The following is a 26,854-nucleotide window of genomic DNA, read 5'->3' as shown; positions in this document are numbered from 1 at the left end:
CCTTCCATTGCCTGATGGCCTGCTTCGCTTCACCCTCCTGTTCTGTCTCCATCACAATCTGGCAGTCACTGAGATGTAGAAGACGACCTCTGGCTTCTAATATTTTCTCCATTGTGCTGGTGGGCCCTGTGTGGTAGCGTGATATGACAGCAGTGTGTGGTGATCACTGATGAAGAAGAATCAAATTGTTTAGAGAACCAAATTGCTGGGAAGACGAAGAGAAGCATTCATGAAAGACTTCCACGTGAAGAAAGCAACCCTTTACTATTGGGAATATACCAGTCGGACTCGCACTCGTCTATACTGTTGGGTCGGATTTACGTAAATCGAATGAGGAATCAAACCCGAATCGCCGATGTTATCGGATCCAAACTTTGAGGGAACCGGATCGGGTTTTTTAACCACATCTGCGTCCGCGTAGCCCGGCCCGGTCGGCCCCAATCGCCTCAACGGAATTCGAAACCCTACCAATCTTGGGCTGGTTGGAAGGACGGGCCGCCTTCCGGATTCGACCACTCGAGAGCACAAGGAGACCACCGCCACCTCGCGGAGGGCGGAGATGGGGAAGAAAGAGGACGAGGAGAGGAGGACAGCAGTCGTTGGGCGTCGTCACCGAGGCCACCTACGTCCGTATCGGCAAGGTGGTCGAATAGGTACCCCCGAATTCTTGACCACAGACGAAAAAGATTCTTTCTTTCTGTCGTTTTCTTTCAGCTTTTTGAGCTTTGATCCGGAAAGAAGGGATCTTTACATTATCTTCTAATTTTTCTTGGTTAAATGTATGATTAAAGTACGAGAGTATGTGGGCGTTAAGCATTTGGTTCATTAGTTTATATACTCTAGGGGGGAGAATCCTTTTACATGGTTACGGTCGCGACAGCTATAGTATACCGAAGCCCAAAGCTCGATCTAAGCTTATGCCATCGTTCTTCTCCCTGTTCTTCTCACCTTAGATCTGCGAGTCTGTAGATGGTATGAAGTTTTAAGTGTCGGTAATTTGAATAAGTTACTCTTGAAATAGCATATGGGGCCAAACTGCATGGTAGATTGTGTAGATGGTCGTCGGGAGTTCTTAAACATGATTGGTTTGACTATTACATTCTTGGCCTCTTTTGCTGTTCATTTGTTATCATGTCCATCAAGGGACATGACAAGGTCCATCCTGGTGCATCAGCTTGTGCTAATGCTCTGAATAGTTCCGGCAGCAGTCCTGAACCAGATTGTCATTGATCTGATCAGCCATCGTCTCAGATTGCCCTGTAAATCAACTCCCAAGTCTTTTAGAGCGGTCTGTTGTTTTTCTTTTTCATTTTAGTTTTCAGCAATTTTCCACCAACAAAGTAGTTTATTCTCCTCCCTTGTTTATCATTTTGGAAACTTTCATTCTCCTTGGTTTGGAGAAGCTTAGTTAGGAGGGTTAATCTTAAAACCTACATGCAGTGCTTGCATGGTACATGAAATGATTGTGTGGCACAAGCACCATGTATGTGGTGAGGGACTGAGGAGCTTGCATTACAAGTTCTTTATTTTGGTTGAAATTACCCAGTGTTAATAAGATCATAGTAAAACTTGGTTGATATGGTTCAGTTTTTGAGGGACTATTATACACACATTTCTCTGTTTATGAAACTAGGATTTTAATGAGGTTTCCAGGATCAACAATTTCTTCTTTATGCCAAGAGGGTTGCATAAAGAAGGCATTGCAAAGTTACTTGAGATCCAGCAGCTGATCTTAGGAGTATTTCATAATCTAAAGAAAACAAGGTTTCATTTGTCCCTACTGACTAATTATAATGGACAAAGTAGAAGAGGTCTGTACCACCCTGCAAGTTACTCGACCATTCTCACCGGAGGTCAGGTTGTCAGGAACTGACAAAAAGAATCAATTCTCACTCAAAATAAGTTTCCATGATGTCGAGTCGAACACAACTTGTCCAGGCAGCAATCATAAAGAGGAGCAGACAATGCTTAGGATTTGGTGAAACATAGAGTTGGTATTTACTAATTTCTTGGTTTGGTACGACATGGAAAGCACTCAACAAAATGTCTACTAGTACGTACGGGAAAAAGAGCATCATTTGCAGAGAAGCTACCATGACAGCATCTTCTAACAAAGTGATGGTTGATTGCAGAGCATTGAAACGAAGATAATGGAAAGGTTAAGAGAAAATTGGGCAAGTCATCATAAGAGATTCCACTCTACCTATGACTACTCCCTTTCTTTGGTAACACTGTATCTTACAATCTTACAATCTAGCTTTACAATCTAGCTTTGCACTTCTGCAATCACAAGAAAGTAGTGACAAGGGGCATCCAGAAAGGAAGTAGAAGACTCAAATTCCGTAGGGATGGATAGTTGCTAATTGGCTAGAATTTTCGGTGGGAGAAGCGCACCTTTGTAATGCAAGATGCATGATGGGTTGAAAGCTGGATCACTTTGACGATGGACCGTCTCATGAACTCATAGAAAATGATTAGCATATGGCTACCCAGACATTTTTTTTCTTTTTTGGCTTCAGAAGGATGAGAGAAGTTTAATTACCACATCTTCAGTCGTGGAAAAGGTTTAGTCAGCGCATCTTCATACAGTAATACTGTTCAATCATAAAAATGTTTGATGAAAAACAGAGACCATTTCAAATTTCATAACAGTGACAATCGTAATGCACACTCCCTCCTAAAGGTAATCCTTCAACTCACATTTTTCTCTCTTTTGTGTGGGTTGGCAGCTTGTGATTTGTAGGAATAAACTTCTTACAGTGCTGGTGTCCTTTTCAAAACAAAAAAAGAAGAAAAAACTTTGATCATCACTTGCTAGGAGATGAACAGTAAGATGAGTGAAGGTGGCAAGTTTCGGGAGGGAACAGCAGGAGAATTACCGAGATGAGTTTTGAAGAATACAAAGGTGCCAGGTTGTTGATTTCTGGATTTAGGGAGCATGAGCACCTGAAGAGACCAAGCATGAACTGTCTCGTATCATGTGTATGTTCTCTTTCTAACATGTAGGTGCCAAAATTCCCAGGTGGTGTGATTCATCATTGCAGCCCCACGTCTTGTTCAAAGAAACAAAGAACAAACAACTGCCAGAAAAGGCTACGATAAACTTGGCTGCCGTAAAAGAAGGGAAATGGGCAACTCAAGCATTCATTATTCACTGGGAATCATTCTTGGAGTGCCGGCCGTGACCAGCCGTTGATGAGAAGGGGGAGCTGTAGTTTTCGCTGCGGTCAATGGAGACGGGGACGGGGATGGAGATGGCCACCGTGCGGTCCCCGTCGCCTGATAAGACCGGCCAAGTCCTCTACACCTCTCCACCCAATCTGTGGCGCACTGCCAACTCGTTGAACGAGAAGGATTGCTCGGGCATTAGCGACACGTTCTCCCTCTCTTGGTGCAAGAAGAAGGTTGGTTATCAGCTCCAAACCAACCACAGTTGAGCTCATGCACTCGAATCCTACTTCCAATGCTAATACTGTACGTGCTCTTTCATGTGACAGAACTACAAGGTGATAGGAGGGTCCATGAGATCTTGAGCGGGTCCCGCGCATCGCTTGGCAGATGACCGGGTCACGTCACATTATGTTGACTTCGTCACCCACCACAAGCCTTCTTTTGGAGGTGTTACCCGAAAGAAAAGTCCAAAGTCCAGTTTCTGCCACCAATCTGAGCTCGAGGAGACCGTTCAATGGAGCAAACAACGACTGCAAAGTCTTCCTTTGAAGGTGTCACCCAAAAGGAAAGCCTAAGTCCAGTTTCTGTCACCAAGCTGAGCTCAAGGATACCATCCAATGGAGCAAACTAGAAGAACTGCAAGTCTTCCTTTGGAGGTGTCACCCAAAAGAAAAACTCAAGTCGAGTTTCTGCCGCGAAGCTGATCTCGAGGAGGCCATTCAATGGAGCACGCAAGAAGGGCACGGATGAGAGGTGACTTCTCAGCCGACACACTCATCCTCCTTGCATTAAACTCTTCTTTGACCTTCGGTGGACGATCCAGATATTTATGTGTTCCTTTATCTCTTAGACTCTGACACTAAAAAAGATGATCTTAAATGAAAAATGAATTCGAATCTGAGATTTCTTAACTGCATAAAAATTTAATCCCACATGAGCAAATAATTAAAATTCAATCTTTACACGAACACACGCACACACACACAAACAAATGGCTTAATCTTTTGAATTAAATTGTTGTTAGTTTGACTTGACAACTTAGAACTACTGCTAACATGTAAATGTTGAAGCTATTTTTGTTTGTTCATGATTTTTAATTGTGGAACATTTTATTTCAAAACTCAAAAATAAATTTATAGACCAGCAGGCTGAAAAATTCAGGGATATTCGTCTTTTTGTCATAACTAAATACAAGCAAGTCCAGTGTTCCAAAGGCTCTATGCCTGTAAGAGTCCAATTAGAATATAGCACAAATAGTAGGAGGTCTGCAAAGATTTTAAAAGAATGATATTGTCTTTTTATGTTAATTGAAACATTACAGATTATTATAAGCTGTTGTTGTTTTTTTTATGTTAATTGATTATATATAAATAGAAAAATAAACATCAGGGACCAATTGTTACGGTAAGTAACTTTTTAAGCCGTGGTCTCGGGGCCGACGCGGTTGGTTCTGGGGTCCGGAAGTCGGGAATCTCATGCGACGTCCCTCGGGGTCTCCCTGCGGTCGGGCACCGTGGTTCGGGATCGGTCATTCGGGTCGACAGGTCGGTGGTTCGGGTCGGCAGGAAGCTCCGGGAAGAGGCGACACCGTCTTCGCACCTGCACACAGGTCGGGTCGGGGTGCTCGACCCGACCCCTCCGATGATCAAGTTAGAGAAAGATGTGGAGGGGGTTTCGGAGGAAGAGAAGAAGAAGTGCTTTCTAGTGTGTGTTCCGCCCTTGTCCCTTTTTGTTTGGGACTTGGGGGTATTTATAGCTGAGGTTGGGTGTTACCTGACGTGCCCGTTTGGAGGGCAGGACTGTACCTTCGGTGGCGTCTGACATTGCCACTGGGGCTGCGTGGGAGGCCGAGCTGCTGCAGGGTATAGCGAACCTCGGTCGATGTGCTCCTGTGCCTCGACCGAGCGCACGAGGTCAAAGCTGAGGTGGTTGGCTGAGGGCTGGTGACGTCGGCAAATGTCGAGTCTGCGTCAGTGCTTGCCTCCCCAGGTAGTGTGTCTACCTGGCATGCTGACGTGTCACATCGCCATTTTTACCCCTATCATATGCCCCCCCCGAAAGGAGCTATACGTCGGTTTTTGCATACGGGGAGCCCGATGCATGGCTTTTTACTTCAGGTGGGCTGTTCATGCGGATCCGAGGGGCACGACGCAGGCGGGCTGGCCGCGCGAACGTGTCTCAAGCAGTGCGAGGTCGAGGTGCGCAACTTAGTCAGGAAGCCGAGCAGGGTTGGACTCGGGGGCTATGGAGCTGATGAGGGCAGAGGAGCGCAGGGCGGCCGGGCTGGCCGCGCGGGTGTGTCTTAGGTGGCGTAAAGTCAAGGGCCGAGGAACACAACGCAGGCGGGGCGACCGCGCAGGTATCTCGAGATGGCGTAGAGCCGAGGGCCGAGGAACACAACACAGGCGGGGCGACCGCGCAGGTGTCTCGGGATGGCGTAGAGCCGAGGGCCGAGGAACACAATACAGGCGGGGCGACCGCGCAGGTGTCTCGGGATGGCGTAGAGCCGAGGGCCGAGGAACACAACACAGGCGGGGCGACCGCGCAGGTGTCTCAGGATGGCGTAGAGCCGAGGGCCGAGGAACACAATACAGGCGGGGCGACCGCGCAGGTGTCTCGGGATGGCGTAGAGCCGAGGGCCGAGGAGCACAACGCAGGCGGGGTGACCGCGCAGGTGTGGTCTTCGGGAGGCGTCGAGCCGAGGGCCGAGGAGCACAACGCAGGCGGGGTGACCGCGCAGGTGTGATCTCGGGATGCGTCGAGCCGAGGGCCGAGGAGCACAACGCAGGCGGGGTGACCGCGCAGGTGTGGTCTCGGGTTTTATGGAGCCGAGGGGCACGACGCGGGCGTACTGGCGGCACTGGTCTGTCTCGGGAGTATGGAGCCAAGGAGCACGACGTAGGCAGGGTGACCGCGCAGGCGTGGTCGCGAGGGTCATGCGACCGAGTAGCACGATCAGGCGGGCAGGACGCGAGGACGTGGACTTGGGCACCATGCGGCCGAGGTACACGACAGAGGCGGACAGGTCGCACCGAGGTGGATCTCGGCAGTGATTGGCCGAGGTGCTCGGTGCAGGCAAGCTGCGACCGAGTGACATCGCTCTGAGGGCAGAGTGTGGCCGAGGGGTTCGGCGTAGAGGGGCCGATCGCGCAAGCGCTTCTCGGGAAACATGGTGCCAAGGAGCACGACGCAGGCGGGCAGGCCGCGCAAGTCTGTCTCGGGAACATGGGGCCAAGGAACACGGCGCAGGCGGGGTGACCGCGCAGGTGTGGTCTCGGGATGGCGTAGAGCCGAAGAGCCGAGGAGCACGACGCAGGCGGGGTGACCGCGCAGGTGTGGTCTCGGGATGGCGTAGAGCCGAGGGCCGAGGAGCACAACGCAGGCGGGCAGACCGCGCAGGCGTGTTCGCGAGGGCCATGCGACCGAGTAGCACGACGTGCGTCGGGCTTACCGCGCAGGCGTGGTCGCGAGGGCCATGCGGCCGAGTGGCACGACGCAGGCCGAGGAACACAACGCAGGCGGGGCGACCGCGCAGATGTGAACTCGACGATGAAGGGCCGGGAAGCTCGGCGCAGGCAGGCTGCGACCGAGTGACACCACTCAGGTGGGCAAGCCGTTCCGAGGGGAGCTCGGCAGCATGTGGGCGAGTCGTGCGAATGCAAAAAGGAGTGGGGTTAGGCTGAAGCTAACCGTGAGCCGAGAGGCGATCAGGCAAACATGGAGCTTTCGCTTGGAAGAGACTGAGGAAGGGGCTAGATTCCTGGCACGAGGGTTACGCCGAATAGCAAACGCGGGCGCTTGACCGCTGCTACGGGGCCCGTCGCCCAGAGTCGCTCCTCTTCCTTGCAGTCGCCCAAGCTTCCGCCTCGATGTACCGGTTGGCTCGTTGGAGCATATCTGGTACTGTGGTGGAGGGTCGCTCTACGAGGGACCAACAGAGTCTGGAAAGTCGCAAGCTTACTATGAACGCCTGCACCAACAAAGAGGGGTGAGTATCCGGTAAGCTCCGGATTTGCGCGGTAAAGCGATCCACGAAGCATGAGAGGGGCTCGTCCTCTCTTTGTTTGAGTTCGAGGAGTAGTGCCGCGGAGGGCCTCGGCCGGGCATGGGCTGCGAAGTGGAGCTCGAAGTCCTTGGCGAGTTGGCCGAAGGAACTGATTGTTCCAGTCTTCAGGCCGGCGTACCACGTGTGGGCTGGACCCCTGAGGGTTGTGGGAAACGCCCTGCACATTAAAGCATCAGACGTTTCATGCAGCGCCAATTGGGCACGGAAAGCGGCGACATGATCTGCTGGGTCGGTGGCGCCGTCGTATGCGTCCAGAGAAGGGAGCTAGAAGTTCGGGGGAACGACGAGATCTCGTATCTCTGGTGCGAATGGAGATCCTTGGTGTGAGTCCACCCCAATCTCTCCCTCTGAGTTGTGAAACTCCTTCTCCAGTTCGTCGAGCCGCTGACTGAGAAGACATAGCTGGGCTCGCAGGGAGTCTGTTGATTCCGAAGATAACACCTCGGGCTCCGGGTGGCCGCTCGGGTTTGTCCTTGTTGGATCCCCGAGTGGGGTCGGTCTGACCCGAGGAGAGGCGGAAGGCTCCAGAAGCATCATGTGGGCCCGAGCGGGCGGCTCTTGTTGCCGTAGCGGTTGAGTCATGAGTGGGGGTGTCGGTTGGGAGATGAGCGGGATGATGGTTTGCACCATATCCGTCAGAGCTCGGACTTGACGGGCGAGGTCGTGAAAGGCCTCGGACGACACCGGCAAGGGGATGCTCGGAGCGCCCTCGGGTGGAAGCGGATCCAGATTGTCGACTGAACGCCAGCCGCGTTCAAGCGTCGCGGGGAGGTCGTCAGGATCAACCTGAGGATCCCTCGACATTCGGGCCCTTCCTCTAGCGCCCATCTGTTACGGTAAGTAACTTTTTAAGCCGTGGCCTCGGGGCCGACGCGGCTAGTTCTGGGGTCCGGAAGTCGGGGATCTCGGGCGACGTCCCTCGGGGTCTCCCTGCGGTCGGGCACCGTGGTTCGGGATCGGTCGTTCGGGTCGGCAGGTCGGCGGTTCGGGTCGGCAGGTCGGCGGTTCGGGTCGGCAGGAAGCTCCGGGAAGAGGCGACACCGTCTTCGCACCTGCACACAGGTCGGGTCGGGGTGCTCGACCCGACCCCTCCGACGATCAAGTTAGAGAAAGATGTGGAGGGGGTTTCGGAGGAAGAGAAGAAGAAGTGCTTTCTAGTGTGTGTTCCGCCCTTGTCCCTTTTTGTTTGGGACTTGGGGGTATTTATAGCTGAGGTTGGGTGTTACCTGACGTGCCCGTTTGGAGGGCAGGACTATACCGTCGGTGGCGTCTGATATTGCCACTGGGGCTGCGTGGGAGGCCGAGCTGCTGCAGGGTATGGCGAACCTCGGTCGATGTGCTCCTGTGCCTCGACCGAGCGCACGAGGTCAAAGCTGAGGTGGTTGGCTGAGGGCTGGTGACGTCGGCAAATGTCGAGTCTGCGTCAGTGCTTGCCTCCCCAGATAGTGTGTCTACCTGGCGTGCTGACGTGTCACATCATCATTTTACCCCTATCACCAGTCATGATAGAAATTTATGGGTGTTCTATTCATTCGCATCCCTAGACATGGAGTTCTTTAATGATGATCACAGAAGCTCCAATGAAGATAAAGGGGAAAACAACATGAATTTGAAAACGACGGATGCAATCCAATACAAATTCAATAAAGAATAATTGTTGACGTTCTGTCCACTTTATTCACGAGTGTGTCAAGGATTGTGGCCATTAATTTTGACCAGATTTATGGGCTCCTCAGTGTCTGATTCGTTCATATTGATGGCTACCGGCAAAGTAATGGCTATTGCTTGCGTCTGCCGGAAAAATAATTTCTTTTGAAAGGGACCCCTACAAAAGAAATTATATATATATATAAACAATAACAACAAATTTGTTCTATACAAATCACTGTTTCTAATTAAATCAAGAACATTTATTGGGTCTCCTTTTCTCAATATTTGACTGTAGGATGCACATTAGATTATAATTAGGGGTTTCTTTCTCTAAATCATTATATTATAATTCAGAAAATTAATATTAAAATTATTTCCTATTATATTTGAAATACATCTTGTGGAAAATGAGATGGAGATAAAAAAAATATATAATACTCAAGGAAAATATAATATCAATTGAAAAAATAGGTGGAAAAACTTTTTATTTTTATTCAAAAATTAAAAGCACAAAGTATGATAGGGAAATTTGACCCTGTCCTTTCCTGTTAGACACTATGGATTAACCTTTTTGACCGCATGAATATAAAGTCTAAACTATAAATCATTTGGCTCATTTATAATTTTTAATAAAATGATAAATAGGGAGGACGAATTTTAATCCTCTAACCTTATGATAGCTCGATAAAGAGTTTAATTGAAGATAAATGAGTCAAATACATCATCAAATATTTTATATTAAATAAAAATAATTTTTAAGTAATTTTATTTGGAGTATAGAATTATAGTCTCATATATACAATTTTAAATATATAAAGTCATTAATAATAAAATTCTGTCGGCTCTCATAAAAATAACAGTCAGTCCTCTCGTAATATTTTTTATTTAATCTTATTGTTTTTTTTTCAAACAAGGACCCACCGGTAATCGTCACCGCTCGGCATCGACAGACACGGTCACCGCAACATCAGCAACCAGTGTGACTTCGTCGGAAGATTCGCGGACCGGAAGCGAGGTCCGCCGTCGCCTGCACTCACCGGTGGCGGTGGCCACACGGTTCCCACGCCCTCGCCACGACCGCACCGCCCCCGTGAGCTCACCACCAGAGAATTAAAAGACTAGGAAAAGACCGAAGCGGGTGATCACACCGAGCCGGTGAGGGGAAGTCGACAGAGGCGAAGAAGAGTTCGGTCAACGTGGAATATTGACCGCTCATTAACACGGCGGCGAAAGCGACCGGAAAATGACCTGCCGCCCCACCTTTCGTTTTGGTCTCCGTTTCACACATAAGCGTTCTCGTCATCCACCAAAGGCCGAATCCAAACTCATCGGCATCTAAGAATGGTGCCTAATCTCAAGACCTTTGAATCTAAGTATTTTTACGATTCAAATGGAAATAAACTCATCATCTAATGCTATCTCCTATTTGGTAAGAGTTAAGGATTCGAATTATCATATTATAAATCCTATTCGATCTTTTTTTTAATGCATATTCTTGTCCTTATCTATCTAACGTCAGCAGGATGGCGTGGGACCCACCGGCTTGGTCGTGTGAGAACACCATGTCGCGTGGCTCGGACGCCGTAGGGAATCCCGGGGACGCTGAAGTGCCGTGGGAAACGAAAAGGTGTGGAAGCGGAGTCGCGTTGGACGGCGCCACCGCAGAGCGGACAAGCCACCAAGAAGTTTCGTCGACCCAACTCCTGCACCGCGATGCCTGCGCGACGTCATCCTGCCCTACCACCGCGTGGTGACGGCATCTCTCGCGTCACCCCGCGACTTCAGCATCCAACCGCAACCAAGAAAGTCCGGTCACCGCGCCCCCCTCTCCTCATCCGAAGACGAGAGAGTGCGCGTGAGAGACGAAGGAAGGGTGCACTAGAAGAAAAGAAAACAAAACCTCCTGAAATCTAGTGAAAGATTTATTCCCAGACATTACAGCGTAGGGATCGCGTTCTTGTCGTTCCGGGAGCACGAATTCGTTTCGGTGTGCATTTCTTGGTTTCCGCTAGCTTTTTTTGGTGGGGTTTCGATGGGGTTCTCGTATCTTTCCGCTTTGGCTCTCTTGGAATCGAGGGCTTGATCGAGGTGTTAACGTGAGTTCTTGGGATTCTGGTGGGAAAGATGGGTTTTTGATTGGAATTTCGAGCTTCTTGAATCGTTTGTTCCCGAATCCCCTTTCTGCGCTCTGAGCGGCAGCTGATCTGCTGTATCTGAGACGGGAGGAAGAAAGTTTGGATTTTGGATTGGAGTAGATGATATATGTCGAAAATTATCGGAAAAAGATCCATCTTTGGAAGCATAGGATACTAGATAGTTCGGATCTCATGTCCTCAGAAGCAAGGTGATAGGAATCTGGGCTTCCACGCCATGCCTAATCTCACGGAGCCTTCGTCTTCCATAAGCTTTGCCTCTTCCTCCTACCTCTCCAATGGCTCGAGTGCCTACCATGTTCCGGGTGGCACCGCGCCTAGCCCCTCGCCTCCTCCCGCGGCGCCGGAGGGTGGGACCAACCTCGAGGTCCTGAGCCTCAGCAAGCTGAGCTCTAATCTCGAGCGCCTCCTCCTCGACACCGAGTTTGACTGCACTGACGCCGAGATCGCAGTGGAAGGGGCTCCTGTCGGCATCCACCGCTGCATCCTGGCCGCAAGGAGCCGGTTCTTCCGTGACCTCTTCTCCCGAGAAGGAAGCGGAGGGAATCGACAGGAGGGGAAGCCCAGGTACGTCATGAACGAGCTGGTCCCCGGTGGTCGGATCGGCCGGGAGGCCTTCATGGTCTTCTTGAGCTATCTCTACACGGGCAAGCTCAGAGCGGCCCCGCAGGATGTGTCGATATGCGTTGACAGGTTCTGCGCGCATGACGCTTGCCGGCCAGCCATTGGCTTCGCCGTCGAGCTCTTGTACGCATCTTCTGTCTTTCAGATCGCGGAGCTCGTCTCACTTTTACAGGTTGGTTTGCTGTCCTCATGTTTTAGCCTATTGTCTTTCTTCCTATGTTTGCGTTTGTGAAGTTGATCGATAGTTGGATTAATTGCTCTTTACTAACTGATGTTCATATCACGAAAACTGGTGACAAGTTTGATTCTTGAGTTTGCGTGTAATGAAATCTTGTGATCTGTTGAGCTGGAGGAGAATAATACCCGAGTCTTTTTACTCAATTTTACAGAATGAAAAGTTCAACACATGTTTCTAAATTCATAATGGAACTTTTTTCTTTGTCTCCTCGAATTCCCATAGAGAGAGTGCAGCTCATCTGATGTCCGAAGAAATTCATGATGCAAATCTACTGAAAGTGGAACAGTGTATGATGCGCTGAAGTAGTTACTTGTTGGGAGGATATGAGGCTTTAGGATGACTTTACTAGAATTTATTGAGATGGTGAGTGGAATCACACAAATATTCGTTCATGTGTATGAGAACTCAACCACAGGTTCAACAAAAAAAGACTTCAATAATTGGATAGGAAAGATTATAAAAGGTTTCATCAGATACCAGGAACCATATATTTGACTTTTACTATCGGTGGAAATCTTTGTCTTTCTATTATGAACCTTAGTCTACGAGTTCTTGAAAGTTAGAAGTTTCTTGAGGAAAAGATTGCATGTACAATTAAATCTTTGTTTTGCTGACTGCAGGATTTATACCGAGCACTATAACTATTACTGCAGCAATAGTTATTAGGTCCACTTTGATTGACTCGACAAACTACACTAATATCACACATGATATGTCTAAAATAGAAGTGTTATAACAAAAGGAACTTTGGTGCCCCTACTTGTGTGGAAAAAAAAGTTTTAATTCGTGTATCTACAGTGCATTACTGAAAATTGCATCTGTGTTTTTTTATTGTTATGCAGACATGTTCGAGATACTGACGATATAGAGATTGTTTGGGAGAAATATGCTATTATCTCGAGATGACAAATTACTCAACAATGTAAGAGTAGTGCATGGTCTTAAAAAACTGCATAACTGATAAATATTATCAAGGAAAACAACTTCAGTCAGAGTTTAATAGTTTGTCTGATAGAAAAAATGGGATACTACTATAATCGCCATGAAAAAGATTAGTAAGATTGACTTATGAGCTAATTTCGTAGCTTATCTCTGAAAGTTCTTTGTTTCTTCGACAGTCTTTGTCTGCATCCACAATCATCACCATTCCAGTTTACTGCTATGAAAACAGTTAATTTATAACTTGTGAACTGACATTCTAGTTGCCTTTTGTATGATAACCTGAGATGATTTCTTAAATAGGTCTTATAAATAAAAACATGTAATTCTTCTAATATTTGTATTTTGTACTCTTCTGTGGTCTTTTTGTGGTGATGAATGTGTATTGATATTTTTGCACAACACCAAGGTGACTGTATTATCGTTTCTGTAATCCACAGCGTCGACTTCTGAATTTTGTTGATAAAGCTATGGTGGAAGATGTCATTCCTATCCTTCAGGTTGCCTCCCACTCGAAGCTTAACCAGTTGCTCTCTCACTGTGTCCAAAGAGTAGCTAGGTCGGATCTTGATGATATTGCTCTTGAGAAGGAGCTCCCGCAAGAAGTAGCTGAAGAAATTAGATTATTGCATCGCGAATCTCAGCCTAAGGAATCTACTGCCACCGTGGACCCCATGCTTGAGAAGAGAATTAAAAGAATCCACAGAGCTCTGGACTCTGATGATGTTGAACTGGTAAAGTTGCTTTTGAGTGAGTCTGGGGTTACTCTAGATGATGCCTATGCTCTACATTATGCGGCTGCTTACTCTGATTCTAAAGTTGTCGCTGAGTTGTTAGACCTTGGGTCAGCCAATGTGAATTTAAAGAATGATAGAGGATACACACCACTTCATTTGGCTGCCATGAGAAGAGAGCCAGCAGTGATTGTGTCACTTCTCACAAAAGGTGCCTCAGCATTAGAAACAACAGCTGATGGCCAAAATGCTGTTAGAATATGTAGGAGACTAACTAGGGCGAAAGATTATTTTACAAGAACAGAGCAGGGTCAAGAATCAAATAAAAACAAGATTTGCATTGATATTCTGGAGAGAGAGATTATGAGGAATCCCTTGGCTGCAGAAGACTCTGCTACATCACCATTGTTGGCTGATGATCTACACATGAAGCTTCTTTACCTGGAAAATAGAGGTAAGCTTCCATAAGGGAATTGTGATACAGTTATCGATCGCCTTCATGAATATTGTCTGTCGCATATCATCTTCTTTACAGATTTCTTGCTTTAGTATTGTTAAATGTCTTTCACCTCTACCTCAAAAGTAGGCCTGCATGCTTATTTAAGTCTATCTTCTATATTTTGTTTTTCGAAGTACGAATGGTTTTGTAGCAATCTTGAGCATGAATGATTTTTTTTAATTCTTTGAGTTTAATTTTTTTTCTTATATTTGTTCTTATTCATATTTTCTGTTTCTTAATCTGTAATGATTTTTGAGCTAACAGTGCAAATCAGACCTGTAACGTCGCAGGTTTGCTTCTTTTCATTTTTGAATCTGATACCGTGTTCCTATCATGATAGATACTTTAGAATTTTCTTATCAGCTGCCGTCATATTTGTTTCTCACTAGTCATTAAATGATGGTGCATTATCCTTGTTTTCATAGTTGTTTTGCAGTGTTTTGTTTGATGAACGTTTTCTCATTTTATATCTAAGGACAGTCATTTTAATACAAGTAGAACTTAATATGATTATGCCAGTAATGTCATCCATGATGCTATGTCCGTTCACCTATATCCTTAACTCGGTGGAAGAAGGTACTGAGTTTTTAAGTCAGATCTGGATTTGATTGTTCTATAAAATCTTTAGTTAATCGATTCTAGTTCAGGGACAAATGTGCTCATGTTTAATTTAGGACATTGATTAATTTACCAACAGTTTGTTTCTTTTTTCGTAGTCTGATCTAGGAAGCAAATTAGTCAATGAGTGCTAACTCAAAGTGGCTTTTGACAGCATGGTAGACTGATCTTTTGACATCAAAATTCTTGTTTTCAAGCATTTATTTTGAGGATATGTACTTCTGCTAAACTGATTATTATTCGAAGATTACAACTGCAGCTAAAATTCTTATGCTGATATTATTGGCAACATCTAGGAGAACACAGATATCATTATTGCTAGTATTATATCGATTGACTTATGTGTTATCAGATGGCACCTGCTAATTTTGATTGCTGTACTGTTCAGTTGCATTTGCAAGATTATTCTTCCCTGCTGAAGCTAAGTTAGCCATGGAAATAGCACACGCCAACACAACTTCTGAATTTACTGGTATTGCCAAATCTAGAAGCTCCAGTAACCTGAGGGATGTTGACCTGAACGAAACACCCGTAGTGCAAAATAAGAGGCTTCGATCAAGGGTAGATGCCTTGTCGAAAACAGGTATTTTAATATAACTGGTTTCCGCCAAGAAATGTTTACTTCTCGTCGCTATGATTTTCTTTTTCTTTTTGTGATTATAGTTCATAACAATGTTATTTGTTACAAATTAATTTTCATGCCCATAATTGTCAGTGGAATTGGGCCGGCGATATTTTCCTCACTGTTCACAAGTGTTGGATAAGTTCCTGGAGGATGACTTGCCCGATGTGTTCTACCTCCAGAAGGGCACCCCCGATGAGCAGAAGGTCAAAAAGTTGCGTTTCTGTGAGCTCAAAGAGGATGTTAGGAAGGCGTTCAGCAAGGACAAGGCCGGAAGCTTGCTCTCGGGGCTGTCATCATCCTCATCCTCGTCGTCGCCTAAAAGTGAAGAAAAGCATCACACATTTGCAAGAAATTGAGAAACGATTTTGCGATGTACATATACATAGCTGTCCAGAATTATTAGTTTATATTATATGTATGGACCAAAATCGATGCAGCAAGATCAACAATTATCGGAAAGAATGCTGTTTCCTGCCGGTACCGAGTGCCTGTAAAACACTTTGAAACATTACTGAAAGGATGTTACCAGATAAGGTTTATTGACTTTACCATACCTGAATTGAATTGATGCCTTTTGTGAGTGATGTTTATTGCTGATATGAAGCTTATAGTTTTGATCTTTGGCCTCTCATCTTTAAGAAAACTGTTATCTGCTTCATTTGATCAGGGTGAAGTCCTTGGCCTAGCTTGAGATAATTTAGCTGCTGTAAGAGATCTTGTCCTGTGTTTCTGGAGAAAAACCAGTTAGATTGTGGGTTGAGCAATGATCATGGAGATGTGATATGAATTGTGGTTTGGTTTCCTTCTGGAACTGGTGATACTAATTTTTTTTTTCTTCTCTCTTTTTGTTAGTTTCTCATGATCTGTTTATTCGGATATTTATGACGACGACGACGACGACGACGAGAGCTAAGTTGTCGAGTGATATTTATGAGATTATAAGAAAAATGAGACATCATCCAAAAAAAAATCCATCCGGAAAAAACATATAAAAAGATAGCTTTAGAAAAATCAACCAAAAGATCTAACATATCTTAATATTATAATTAGCTTTTAAATGATATTAACATAAATCAATGTCTCGATTTATATAGATAGATACTAACTAATATTACCAAACCTCGAGGGGTATACACGAAATTTTATCGCCTTCGTGTATGTGTATACATCATATACGTATATGTACGTATAGATGTCCATATACACTCGATCCAATCTTCTGATTCCGCAATCCAATATCGTCACGCAATTGAATTTGTCGGGGTATAAAGATAGCGTCCGTCGCAATCTCTTGCGGCACAATCCAACACGAATCCTATTCCCAGGATTCAAAGGCTTGCTCTGCCAAGTTCCAACCCCTCACGTTTTCCCTCCCTCTTCTTCCCTTCTCAATCCCTCCTCCTGCCCTTCGCTAATTGCTAGCTAATTGCTCGGTTGGTGGCTTCTCCCCAAGAATAACGCACCTTTCGCCCGTCTACTCCCGATTCGTGGTTCCAGGTAGAATCTTTCTCTCCCACGACCGACGTTGGCGCTCTGTTCTCTTTCTTGATTTCGGCTTTTGCTGGTTCAAACCGAGCGTTCTGCGATGGTAATTCTAACTGATCAACGTGTTTTGGAGCTTGTTCTTGGTTGCTTTGGTTGCGGGTTTGGGATTGGCATCACTCGAGAACCCGAGTGATGGTAGTCTGAGGGGTGCATCGCGATGAGAGGTGATGATGAAAAAATTACTTTTTTTCCTGGCTGGTTAAGGATATTTCAGCAAAAAAAGGAACTTTTTGCTTAGCATTGATTGATTTGCCTGGACGAACTGCTGGTTAACTGCTTGATTGCTCCAGACGTCAGTTGGGCCTTGTTTTTTCTCTTTCAGGAAGATGACATATCTTGGTCTACTTTATATCGTGGCTTGCAGTTTATGCTGATGTTCTTTCTCACCTTGATCGTGAGGAGAACAAGAATGTGAATTTAGGTAAAAATTTGGAAAGACGGACACTTCTAGGAGAATTCTTTCCTACCATGGAAATCTCTTTAAGTCCCATCCTCTGGAATTCTCCAAAGCTAGGCAACTTACTGTACCCATTATCAAGATTCATACACTAAATAAACTCAGAACAAGACCTTATAGACTGTCTAAAATATATAATAAAAATAATGATAAAAGTAAATCCATAAATAATGATAAATTAAATCTGAGAAATAACTATTACTAGTAGCACTAAGTGAGGAGGCTCGGTTGATCCCATCCCTTCTTAACACTAGGATTGGGTTGAGAAGGCTCCGGTGGTTCCATAGACTTGCTTTAGCATCTCAGTAATTATTGGCCTCTGATTTCCTTTTTGTAATGTACTGATGACACATTCAATTTGGCTCTTTCTGTGTGTCACAAGTCAGTGTGTCTGTACATTAAAGCACAATTTCAGTTGTACAGATGAAATCCCATTCTGCTCTTGACTTGTTTATTAAGGCCTTTTGTGATGTCTGATAGAAATGATACAGAAGAGTATTGTCCTATTTTTACGTTTGTGGCAGCTTCAATAAGTAGGCTTCTTGTATTTTCAGCAATGTAACAAGATTATATATAGGATATGAACCATTTCGGGTAGAATGCCTATCTTATTCTTTACTTGCAAAATTTGCTTTAAGTAAGCAGTTGTTGTTATTACTTATGCTATGCTTCTTCTGCATGCAATAAGGCTTCTAATTGACTCTAAGGAAAAGGCTTTTAGTTTATGCTAGACTGCATATCATTTGCAAAAACATGTTCTACCTTTTTTAGCATATAAATTAACTCATTTTGAATTTTTGAAAAATAATATATTCATCTTAAAAATATATATGTTTTGCATGTAATAATTGTTTCATTATTGATTGAATTCTTGAATCAGGATATATGTCATAATGCAGGTTTCTAAGACTCAGGTAATGGCAGAGAAGTCATACATCTACCAGGCTGGGTGGCTGGTCAGAAATTACTTGCTAGCAGATCATCTTGTTGCATGTACCTCTGTCCTTGTTGGCATTTATATGTGCAAGATGGTATGTTTCATTCCCATATATCCTCTCCTGAAAAATTGTTTACCAATGCTTTGTTATAATGCATATCCCTGGTCTTCTGAAGGAAAATATTCAAGAGACTGAAAAAGAACTGCTAAAAGCCAAATCTGGTTCATATTAGTATCTTTGGATATTTGGTTAAGTCTTTTGAAAACCATGAAGCGCCCAGTAAGAATAATCTGTTCTCATGCAAGGGACAGAGATGAGAGGAGCATTTTGAGTTGATTATAAAGTTTAGACAAACAAGCTCACCCACTGCCTAAAAATATGTTTCCTTTGATGAGCTGTTAAAAAGTATAAAGTTGCTTTTACCTTTATCATTTTGAATCTTTATTGGTGTTTAGTACTTATATGGATTCTCATTCCCTCCACTTCTCCATCCAATTTCCAATTATATCGTGGGCATGTGCCTATTCATGCATGTAGACTTCTGTACAGGGATCAATGATTTCTTACTTGGATATCTTAGTTGTCTCATTTAACTTCTTAACAGTCTGCAATTCTCAGGCATATGATGCTACCCATATGATTAGTTCTCTTTACTATAAGGGATATGCTTCCCTCACAAAGATCCAAAGTATCGAGTGGAATAATAGGTGAGAAGTTATTATTAATTGCATACCATTTTTGTTTATGAGCTCTCACGTATAAGGAAACTACTTTTGCAGGGGAATGTCAAGTGCCCATGCGATTTTTATCACGGTGATGTCATTATATTTAGTATTCTTCTCAGATCTTTTCTCAGATCGCACTGAAGGGCTAGTTATATTCCGGAGTTCAAGTTTATCTATATTTACATTAGGGGTGAGAACTTTCTCAACGATATTTACTTTTGTGCCCACTTCTAGTACTGCTATTAGAACTGCAAGTCCAGATGCTGATAAATTCGACAGGTTTCTGTTGGATACTTCGTGTCGGACCTTGCAATGATCTTTTGGCTATATCCTTCCCTTGGTGGAATTGAATATGTAAGGACAATCTCAGAAGTTCAATTAATGTGTAAATGTTTTATGTGCTGGTTTCTTAGAATTTTACTTAAAATTTTAACTTGCTTTGGTCTTGCTTGCGAAAGACTATGGTCATGTCTGCCTTCACCAATACCTGTTTCATATGAATTAAAAGAATTAGGATTTACCTTTTCAGGTTCTCCATCATCTGCTATCTGCAACAGCAATTTCTTACACTATGTTTTCCGGGGAAGGGCAGCTGTACACATACATGGTCCTTATTTCTGAGACCACAACTCCTGGAATAAATTTACGATGGTACCTTATTAATACTACTGGACTTTATATCATTGTAACATTAAGAAGTCAGATTTCTTAAATTAACAATGATTTGTTTTTTTTCTTCCTGAAGGTTCCTTGACACTGCTGGAATGAAAAAATCTAGCGCATATCTAGTTAATGGTGTCATGATGTTTATTGCATGGCTGGTAAGTGCAAGATTGTGTCGTTTGAGAGCTCCTTATAAAGCAAGTTGTTATTTTTGAACCTTTAATCATTCTTATTGAAAACCTTATGAGAAAGATATTTTGGACTAATCTTGACAGTTAAAAATTAACTTCACTTGATTGTTTCTTTTTTTCTATTTAAAAAAATCTGATTGCAGTTTGCATGACAGTATAATCCTCTTGGAGCCTGAGCCTTCTATTTCTTGTGGCAACAACTTTACATGTCACTTTCATGTGCTCTCACTTTGAGACTTTTGCTCTTGTCATCTCTTATCAATTAACTTTCAGGATCTCATATTCCATATCAAAGAAAACTATTGCTGCTAAAGTTAATTGGTAAAAAAGAATGTACTAATTTCATTTAAGAATTCACTGGTTCACTAGAAATAATGAACTTATGCCATCTAATTTAAGAAGAAAATGGATGAATTTGGAAAAACCACGTCAAATAAGAATCTTCTATAAGACATTTGGGGTATGATTGCATCACATACAAGTTTGGAAAAATAAAACTAGTAAACACTGTTCTGTGCTAATTATGGTGGGAGGAAATTAAGCAAATTGTTTAGAAAAGGTTGGTCAGGCTGACATACTCTGGAGTTATTAGATTGATTAATACCCATCAATGCCCTTTGTGGTAGCCATTTGCAGAAAATGAATCTGAAGTAGTGTTACTGATGCAAATTAATTAGTCCTTTAACCTTAGTTAAGTCAATGCTGCTTTGTCGCAATCTAGAAAGTACATGCATCTCTCTTTCAACCATTGAGCCATGTCCATAGCTTAATTGACCACTCTGTTACTTGAATTTCATACAATTTTCTTAATTGGTTTATGCCATAATACCAAATGGAATTCAGTAAATCTCCAACACTGTTTAATATGTGTGAACTAATAATTAGTTAGAGTCAGACTTAGGGATCAATGGTGGATCTTGCTTCAGTGTAGCTTGCCATCATGATCTAGATGTCAAAGGCTTATCATGGGAAAGCCTCTATCATCCTAAGGGTAAGGCTGCATATGTTTCACACCTCTCAAACCCTGCACTGTGAACAGTCTCGTGCAACCGGCCCATCCCTGTTTTTATGTTCTCTTATCGTAATTTTATTTACAATATATGGTCTTACGCCTATGTTGCTAAATAGTATTATTTGAGCCAAGTGATTATCGTTATGCAGGTGGCAAGAATATTGTTGTTCATCTACTTGTTCTACTACATCTATTTGTATTATGATCAGGTGCGGATATTCTTTTATATTGACTCTGTTTATGGCAAGATTTTGCAAATTCTGACCGAACATTAATTCCATAATCCTCTCCTCTTCTCACAGATCAGGCAGATGCACACGTTAGGCTACCTTCTTACTTTGCTGGTACCCGCAGCACTATTTATCATGAACATCATGTGGTTTACAAAGATTCTAAGGGGACTCAGAAAGACACTAGCCAAGCGGCAATGATAGTTGATGTCCATAAATTTCCTGTATAAAGTTTCTGATATCATCAGCATAGGAGAAAGTGAAAAATAATGAAGCTTACTAGCAAATGAATCACTGTTAATATTGGTTTTGCCGTTCATTCTCTAACCTCATTTAGTGTATATTCTGGAAAAATGTTTATACTAAAAGTTGCAAGTTATTTTTCCCAATCTGATCTGTTCATAATCATGATCATTTTGACCATGCTGAGATGATGAATATTTTGACCCTGGTCCTAACCAGAAGCTTACATCCCTTGATACACTATTCAAAAGTATAGTACCCGGTATGCTAGAAACATGTTGCTTAGCTTGCAATCAGGTGATAGATATTGAGTTTTTCGCTCTGAACTTGAACAGAATCTGAATCCTGTGTAATTTGTCATGGTCAACTGTATGCATCTTCCACAGTTTAATTACTTTCATTATGTGCAAATGTTTGAATTGGTCCTCACTGTAGTTGTTAGGCATGCATATATAGGCATTTGAAGGTCTAGTCCTAAGGTAGGATATAGCTGAGTGAAGGTGAGCTTCATGCGTCATGAATCTTAGTTACAGTGATCTATATATGGTGTGCATGCCTGTATTATCTTGTGCAGTCCATTTCTTCTTGTTCATCTTCCATTTGTTCAATGAGATTGAGGAAGATGCTTATATATCCTCAGTTCACATTTCCAGATTCCATGGCTTATACTATCAGGATATGATTTTGCTGCTTAATAATCAGTATCCAACTTGGTTCTTCACACCATTGACTATAAACTTGCATGATATTATCACTGCCACAAAATGCACAGCTCTTCTCACACCCTCCAAAGATCTCTTCAGGTTGTCCAGCTTATCTCTGTATTCATCAGAGAATGAGAGAAGTTTGCTGTCAATTAAGTTTTCATTTTTCTTCAATGATTTAGGCATATTTAGATGCAAGCACTCTATGCCTAGTATGCAGATGATTGTTCTGGCATACTTCCATTCCTGTTGAAACCTGAATTGGGTATTCTTTTGGTTTTTGAATTTTAGGTATTCTTTTCTCCTTTTACAGCAAGTCGTATTAGAGTTCAGAAATTTTGATGATCAAAGATTCAACGAGGATGAAGATTGGAAGGAGGTTGAAGTAGAGTATCTCCTTTTGTATTTTAGATTCATGAAGTCAGTGCTCAAGGAGGACAAGGAATCTTAGTTCGAAAAATATATATATATATATATATATATATATATATATATATATACATATAAATATATATATATATATATATATACACATATAAATATATATATACATATATATACATACATACATATATATATATATACATATATATATATATATACATACATACATACATACATATATATATATACATATACATACATATATATATATACATACATACATATATATATATACATACATATATATAGATGAGAATTGTCAACCGCATTTATCTTATGTGAAATAATACATAAGCGGATTGTGTTTGAGCGGAGATAACTCAGAGACTTTATAATTTATTTTACATGATAAAAAATTTGATTTACATTAAAAATGTAGATGAGAATTGTCAACCGCATTTATCTTATATCGATTTTCTGATATATTTTTTTATTGTTAATTTGCGTGATTTCAAAAAAAAAAATCCCCTTTCCAATAAGACAATGAAAGTTAATCCATCGCTTATACAGTGTCAAACGCTTAACCATTATTAGCTCTCATGATAATCTCATGTTAATTTCATGTGATTTGGATAGTTGCTAATGTTGCATGCACATGAATAACAGAACATGATATAGACACCCATCTATACATCAATAATGAGATAAAATGAAGAGACATAAATGCATATGAGAATAATAATAATAAACATAATAATTATGTTTTATCTTTATGGGAACATAGCACATTAAAATTGAAGTTCACAAAAAAAAAAAAAAAGAATCACAGAAACATACTTGTCTTATAATTGATGAGTCCCATAAATACTACTCCATTTGCACATACATGGTTATAATAAGAAAAGCTCAAAACCATTTCCATCAAAATAAAAAATAAAAAATAAAATTTCAACAAAGGTTTTCCTTAAGTGGAGTGAGTTGTTTATGCCAACAAGCAACATCAAATCCACTATAAATTCTGCTTCTCTGTTGATGGCAAATCATTGAGATAATATAAATGTATATGTTAACAAATACCTAACTGTGTCAAAATGAATTCAAGTCTTCTGCTTTAATTAAAACAAATTGCAATTGCTAATTTGGTCAATGGTGTGATGTATGATAAATTTTTTAGCATCAAGCTTTGTCCCTGCTGTCTCTTCCCACCCAAATATAGGGTATGAAAACAAGGCCACACAGCTAAATATTGGCTGATGTCTGAAGGTACAGCTGATTTAGTACACAATGCTGTCTGTAGCAACAGATGAATTAACTCATTGCCTACTAATTGAGTTCCAAGCAAATGCTGGACCATCCTCAGGTCATACATGATACAAAATAACATAAATCATAAACAACAAAACATACTGAGGAGATATTTATTGTGCCAAAACCCACCAACATTAGGGGAAATGTCTTTATGTGATTCATATGATTCATTTAATTGTGCTAAAACACACACAACCTTGTCACTTAATTATTTATGTAGCCTTGAGTGCATTAAAATCATCCTGGTAAAATGTCAAGAAGACAAAGATTGATGCTTTACTATAGAAGATGCACAAATAGAAACAATAAGAAGACGGCCAGCTAGAAATGCTAGCTACTACTACATCAGTGTATAAAATAAGCTTAATTCAGTACATAAATCACAATTCATATATAAAGAGCAACTTATTAAGATTTATCTACATGTTTAGGCTAATAAAAGAGTAACTAATAATAAAAGAACTATAAATTATAAGGTTCAAAGAGCAAGAAATAAACTGCAGCCAACTCATAGGACTCATTCAATCCACAGAGGAGAGAGAGAGAGAGAGAGTGTGTGGGCATGGCTGTAATTTCCCACAACAAATTGCTTTGACCACTGCACTGTCTCCCCCTGCATTCCAAGTACTTGTGGGTGGGTTCACAGATACAACAAAACAAAGCATCTCTGACACAAAGTAAAAGCCACCTCTCTCTCCTCGAGGCTTTCGAGTGATTTGGTGAATCCAAGCGCTGACACTTTTTCTAAGTAGATTTAGCTAGAGATAACCTACCTAGTTCAGCACAGAATACATATATCTAAACTGACACATACAAATCTCAATCTCTCTGCAGCTCCCCACCCTTTTCATGCCACTGTGTCATGTGCCATGCACAGAGAGAGAGAGAGAGAGAGAGAGAGAGAGCATCTCTCTCCATGAGCAGTTGTGAAGCAATCATGACCTCAAAGTCACAGCAGAGATTCCCACAAGCCCAGCATGATTAATGATTGGAAGTGAGAATGGAATGGCTGATGGAGGAGCTTAGCCAGTGGTGAGTGTACCAAATCACTCTCCTTTCCTGGCCCTGGACTTTTGTGTGACACCTACAATCAGGTTCTTTGTTCATTTATTTCTGGAGCTTCTGCATCCTGTCAGTGGCCAAACCAAGGATTGAGCTGGCAAGCTTGTTGATGGCAGAAGCCAGGCCATCCATGGACTGGCTGCTCATCTCTGACTTTGACTCCTCCAGTTTGGCCTTCCTCTCCTCTATGCTCACCAGATCTTTGTGCCTGGTCTCCTCCTTCTGCTCTCCTGCTTGCAGCGCCTCTGCTATGATCGAAGCACATTTCGAGATCGCAGAACTCAGCTCCATGGTGTTGCTTCTGCTGCTGCTGCTGCCTCCTCCTCCTCCTCGTTTTCTCTTCCTCTCTGGTGATACTGAATGCTGACTGTCTTCGGAATCTGTAGCGATAAGGAGAAATTACACATGGAAAGGAAGAGCCTGAAAGCAACTCACAGCAAACTCAATATGCCATGGAAGACTATAACTTACGTTAGAAGGTAGATTGTTAGAAGCATTAGTAGCAGAACAAATATAGACATAAATCTCTCTCTCTCTCTCTCTCTCTCTCATAGTTCAGTTGAAGTTCCTGGAAGGAGAGAAACAGATATGCAGCGCTGGAATGCAAGCAGCAGCATTTTGGAATAGAAGCATGGCTTGATCTATTAACTGTTGAATATGTTGGACCGAGAAGTCTAACCTATGGTGGCCATTGGTCGAGAATGTGGCGGAGGATAAGGAGGAAGGGGCGGCGCAATCATTGGCGGTTCCGGAGCTTGTGATCCTGCACCTGGGCTGCCGTGCTGCATCGAAGCTGAGGCGCCCCCGAGTTGCCTCTCCTCTTGCACTGGCCTCGCGGCGGCCACACATGCACCACCACCACTCGCCTTCTCCACCATGGCTCTCCTCTGCACGACCTCGGTTAAGGCTTCGTATATCTCAGGCAAGAGATTGGAGGGCAGGTTCTTCTCCTTCCTCTCATGCCTCTCGAGCTTCCAGTAAGATAAACCTGGGTTTCCTCCGGCGCTCAAGCTCAGCTCATATGTTCTGACCTTCTTGTAATCCCTCATGAGATTATCCCACCGGTCATTGCACTGGTTTTGGCTCCTGTAGCACCCATGTCGCCAGCAACAGTCTTCCACCCACTTCCACCTCATCTCTTGTGGCCTGCTACTGCCGATGCCGCTGCTGCCCCGCGGCAACTCCTTCAACCTCTGCGCCCTCCTCTCGTAATCCATCTTCTTCGCCTCGATCAGAACCATGGTCTCAGTAAGACTCCAGTTCCCTTTTCTGTACTCCCTACATCTGTCTTCATGTTCTTCTTCTTCTTCTCCCACCCCGACCAACGCATTCTTCTCCATCTCTATCCTGTCTTTCTTTAGCAACCGTCTCCTGACTCCCTTTCAACCTGCAACCTTCGACCCAGGAACAGAACATGGCGCAAAGGGGCTCTCATGGTTTTGTAGTGGGGCAATGGATTGCATGCAAATAAACTAGCAGAAGCGCAGGAAAAGCAGCATGCCGTGGTGATTGCATGCAGATATAATAACAAAGCGGGAGAAAGCAAAGGATCCTGGCATGGCGATGAAACTTTTTAGCTTTTCCTTTGCCCTCTCCCACTCTCTCTCTCTCGCTCTCTCTCTCTCCCCGGCTTTTTGTAAGCTCTCGGCATGATGTGGGTCTCACCGAAGCAGCAAAGCCTTCAAACTCCAAGCTTTTCTTTAAAGCCCCCGACCTACTCATCGGTGCAACCTTACGTTGGCTTGCGTTGATGGATGGATGGATGGATGGATGGATGCTCATAATAACCTCTACCACATGCTTGGAGAAGGAGAAAGCAGCATCATGTACACCCACCGAGCACCTGGTGGGCATCATTGGAGGATAGAAGATAACAGGATCATCATAAGACGAGGCCACAAACATCCAATCTAGCTGACAGCTTCAGCGAGCCACCCTGTGGATCATCATGTGTGCATGCTGCACAGTAAAAAAACGCCAGCTTTTCCAGAGTTCCCTGGCATCTTCATTTTTCTTCCAACTGTTCCTGCCTTCTCTGTCTCTTCCAGCATGCAATCCTTCATACTCTGCTATGT

At 43.3% G+C, this 26,854-nt stretch overlaps 3 protein-coding genes and 1 long non-coding RNA gene across 11 annotated transcripts; 3 read left to right on the top strand and 1 right to left on the bottom strand.

Annotated features, from left to right (window-relative positions):
* Nucleotides 1–517: 517 nt before the first annotated feature.
* On the top strand, nt 518–10,292 carry LOC135636598 (uncharacterized). 3 transcript variants are annotated; one of them, XR_010495941.1, is made up of 4 exons: nt 518–653; nt 2,730–3,404; nt 3,498–3,924; nt 9,802–10,292. It is a non-coding gene; the product is annotated as an uncharacterized LOC135636598 (long non-coding RNA). The 3 variants fall into 3 exon arrangements; XR_010495942.1 differs by lacking the exon at nt 9,802–10,292 and having other exon boundaries at nt 2,730–2,905; nt 3,023–3,404; nt 3,498–4,059; XR_010495940.1 differs by lacking the exon at nt 9,802–10,292 and having other exon boundaries at nt 3,498–4,059.
* Nucleotides 10,293–10,605: 313 nt separating this feature from the next.
* NPR1C (BTB/POZ domain and ankyrin repeat-containing protein NPR2) lies at nt 10,606–15,865 on the top strand. The gene is made up of 4 exons (XM_009399068.3): nt 10,606–11,836; nt 13,282–14,029; nt 15,081–15,275; nt 15,408–15,865. The coding sequence occupies exons 1-4, from the start codon at nt 11,258–11,260 to the stop codon at nt 15,671–15,673; spliced, it is 1,788 nt and encodes a 595-aa protein (XP_009397343.2). The 5' UTR covers nt 10,606–11,257; the 3' UTR covers nt 15,674–15,865.
* A 740-nt stretch (nt 15,866–16,605) lies between these two features.
* LOC135635800 (uncharacterized) lies at nt 16,606–21,467 on the top strand. 6 transcript variants are annotated; one of them, XM_065147145.1, is made up of 10 exons: nt 16,606–16,814; nt 16,936–17,026; nt 18,219–18,350; nt 18,876–18,964; nt 19,037–19,172; nt 19,262–19,336; nt 19,512–19,633; nt 19,728–19,803; nt 20,998–21,057; nt 21,156–21,467. In XM_065147145.1, the coding sequence occupies exons 3-10, from the start codon at nt 18,237–18,239 to the stop codon at nt 21,306–21,308; spliced, it is 825 nt and encodes a 274-aa protein (XP_065003217.1). In that variant the 5' UTR covers nt 16,606–16,814; nt 16,936–17,026; nt 18,219–18,236; the 3' UTR covers nt 21,309–21,467. The 6 variants fall into 6 exon arrangements, with proteins under 6 accessions (XP_065003217.1, XP_065003214.1, XP_065003216.1 ...); XM_065147142.1 differs by lacking the exon at nt 16,936–17,026 and having other exon boundaries at nt 18,200–18,350; XM_065147144.1 differs by lacking the exon at nt 16,936–17,026 and having other exon boundaries at nt 16,607–16,814.
* A 2,742-nt stretch (nt 21,468–24,209) lies between these two features.
* On the bottom strand, nt 24,210–26,716 carry LOC135635362 (trihelix transcription factor ASR3-like). The gene is made up of 2 exons (XM_065146393.1): nt 25,459–26,716; nt 24,210–25,159 (listed from the first exon to the last, which is right to left on the bottom strand). Exons 1-2 carry the CDS (start codon nt 26,117–26,119, stop codon nt 24,825–24,827), a joined length of 996 nt encoding a protein of 331 aa, XP_065002465.1. The 5' UTR covers nt 26,120–26,716; the 3' UTR covers nt 24,210–24,824.
* Between the last annotated feature and the right edge of the window lie 138 nt (nt 26,717–26,854).

The sequence above is a fragment of the Musa acuminata genome, chromosome BXJ3-4 (assembly GCF_036884655.1).
Source record: "Musa acuminata AAA Group cultivar baxijiao chromosome BXJ3-4, Cavendish_Baxijiao_AAA, whole genome shotgun sequence".
Taxonomy (NCBI): domain Eukaryota; kingdom Viridiplantae; phylum Streptophyta; class Magnoliopsida; order Zingiberales; family Musaceae; genus Musa; species Musa acuminata.
This window is presented reverse-complemented; position numbering and strand designations above follow the sequence as displayed.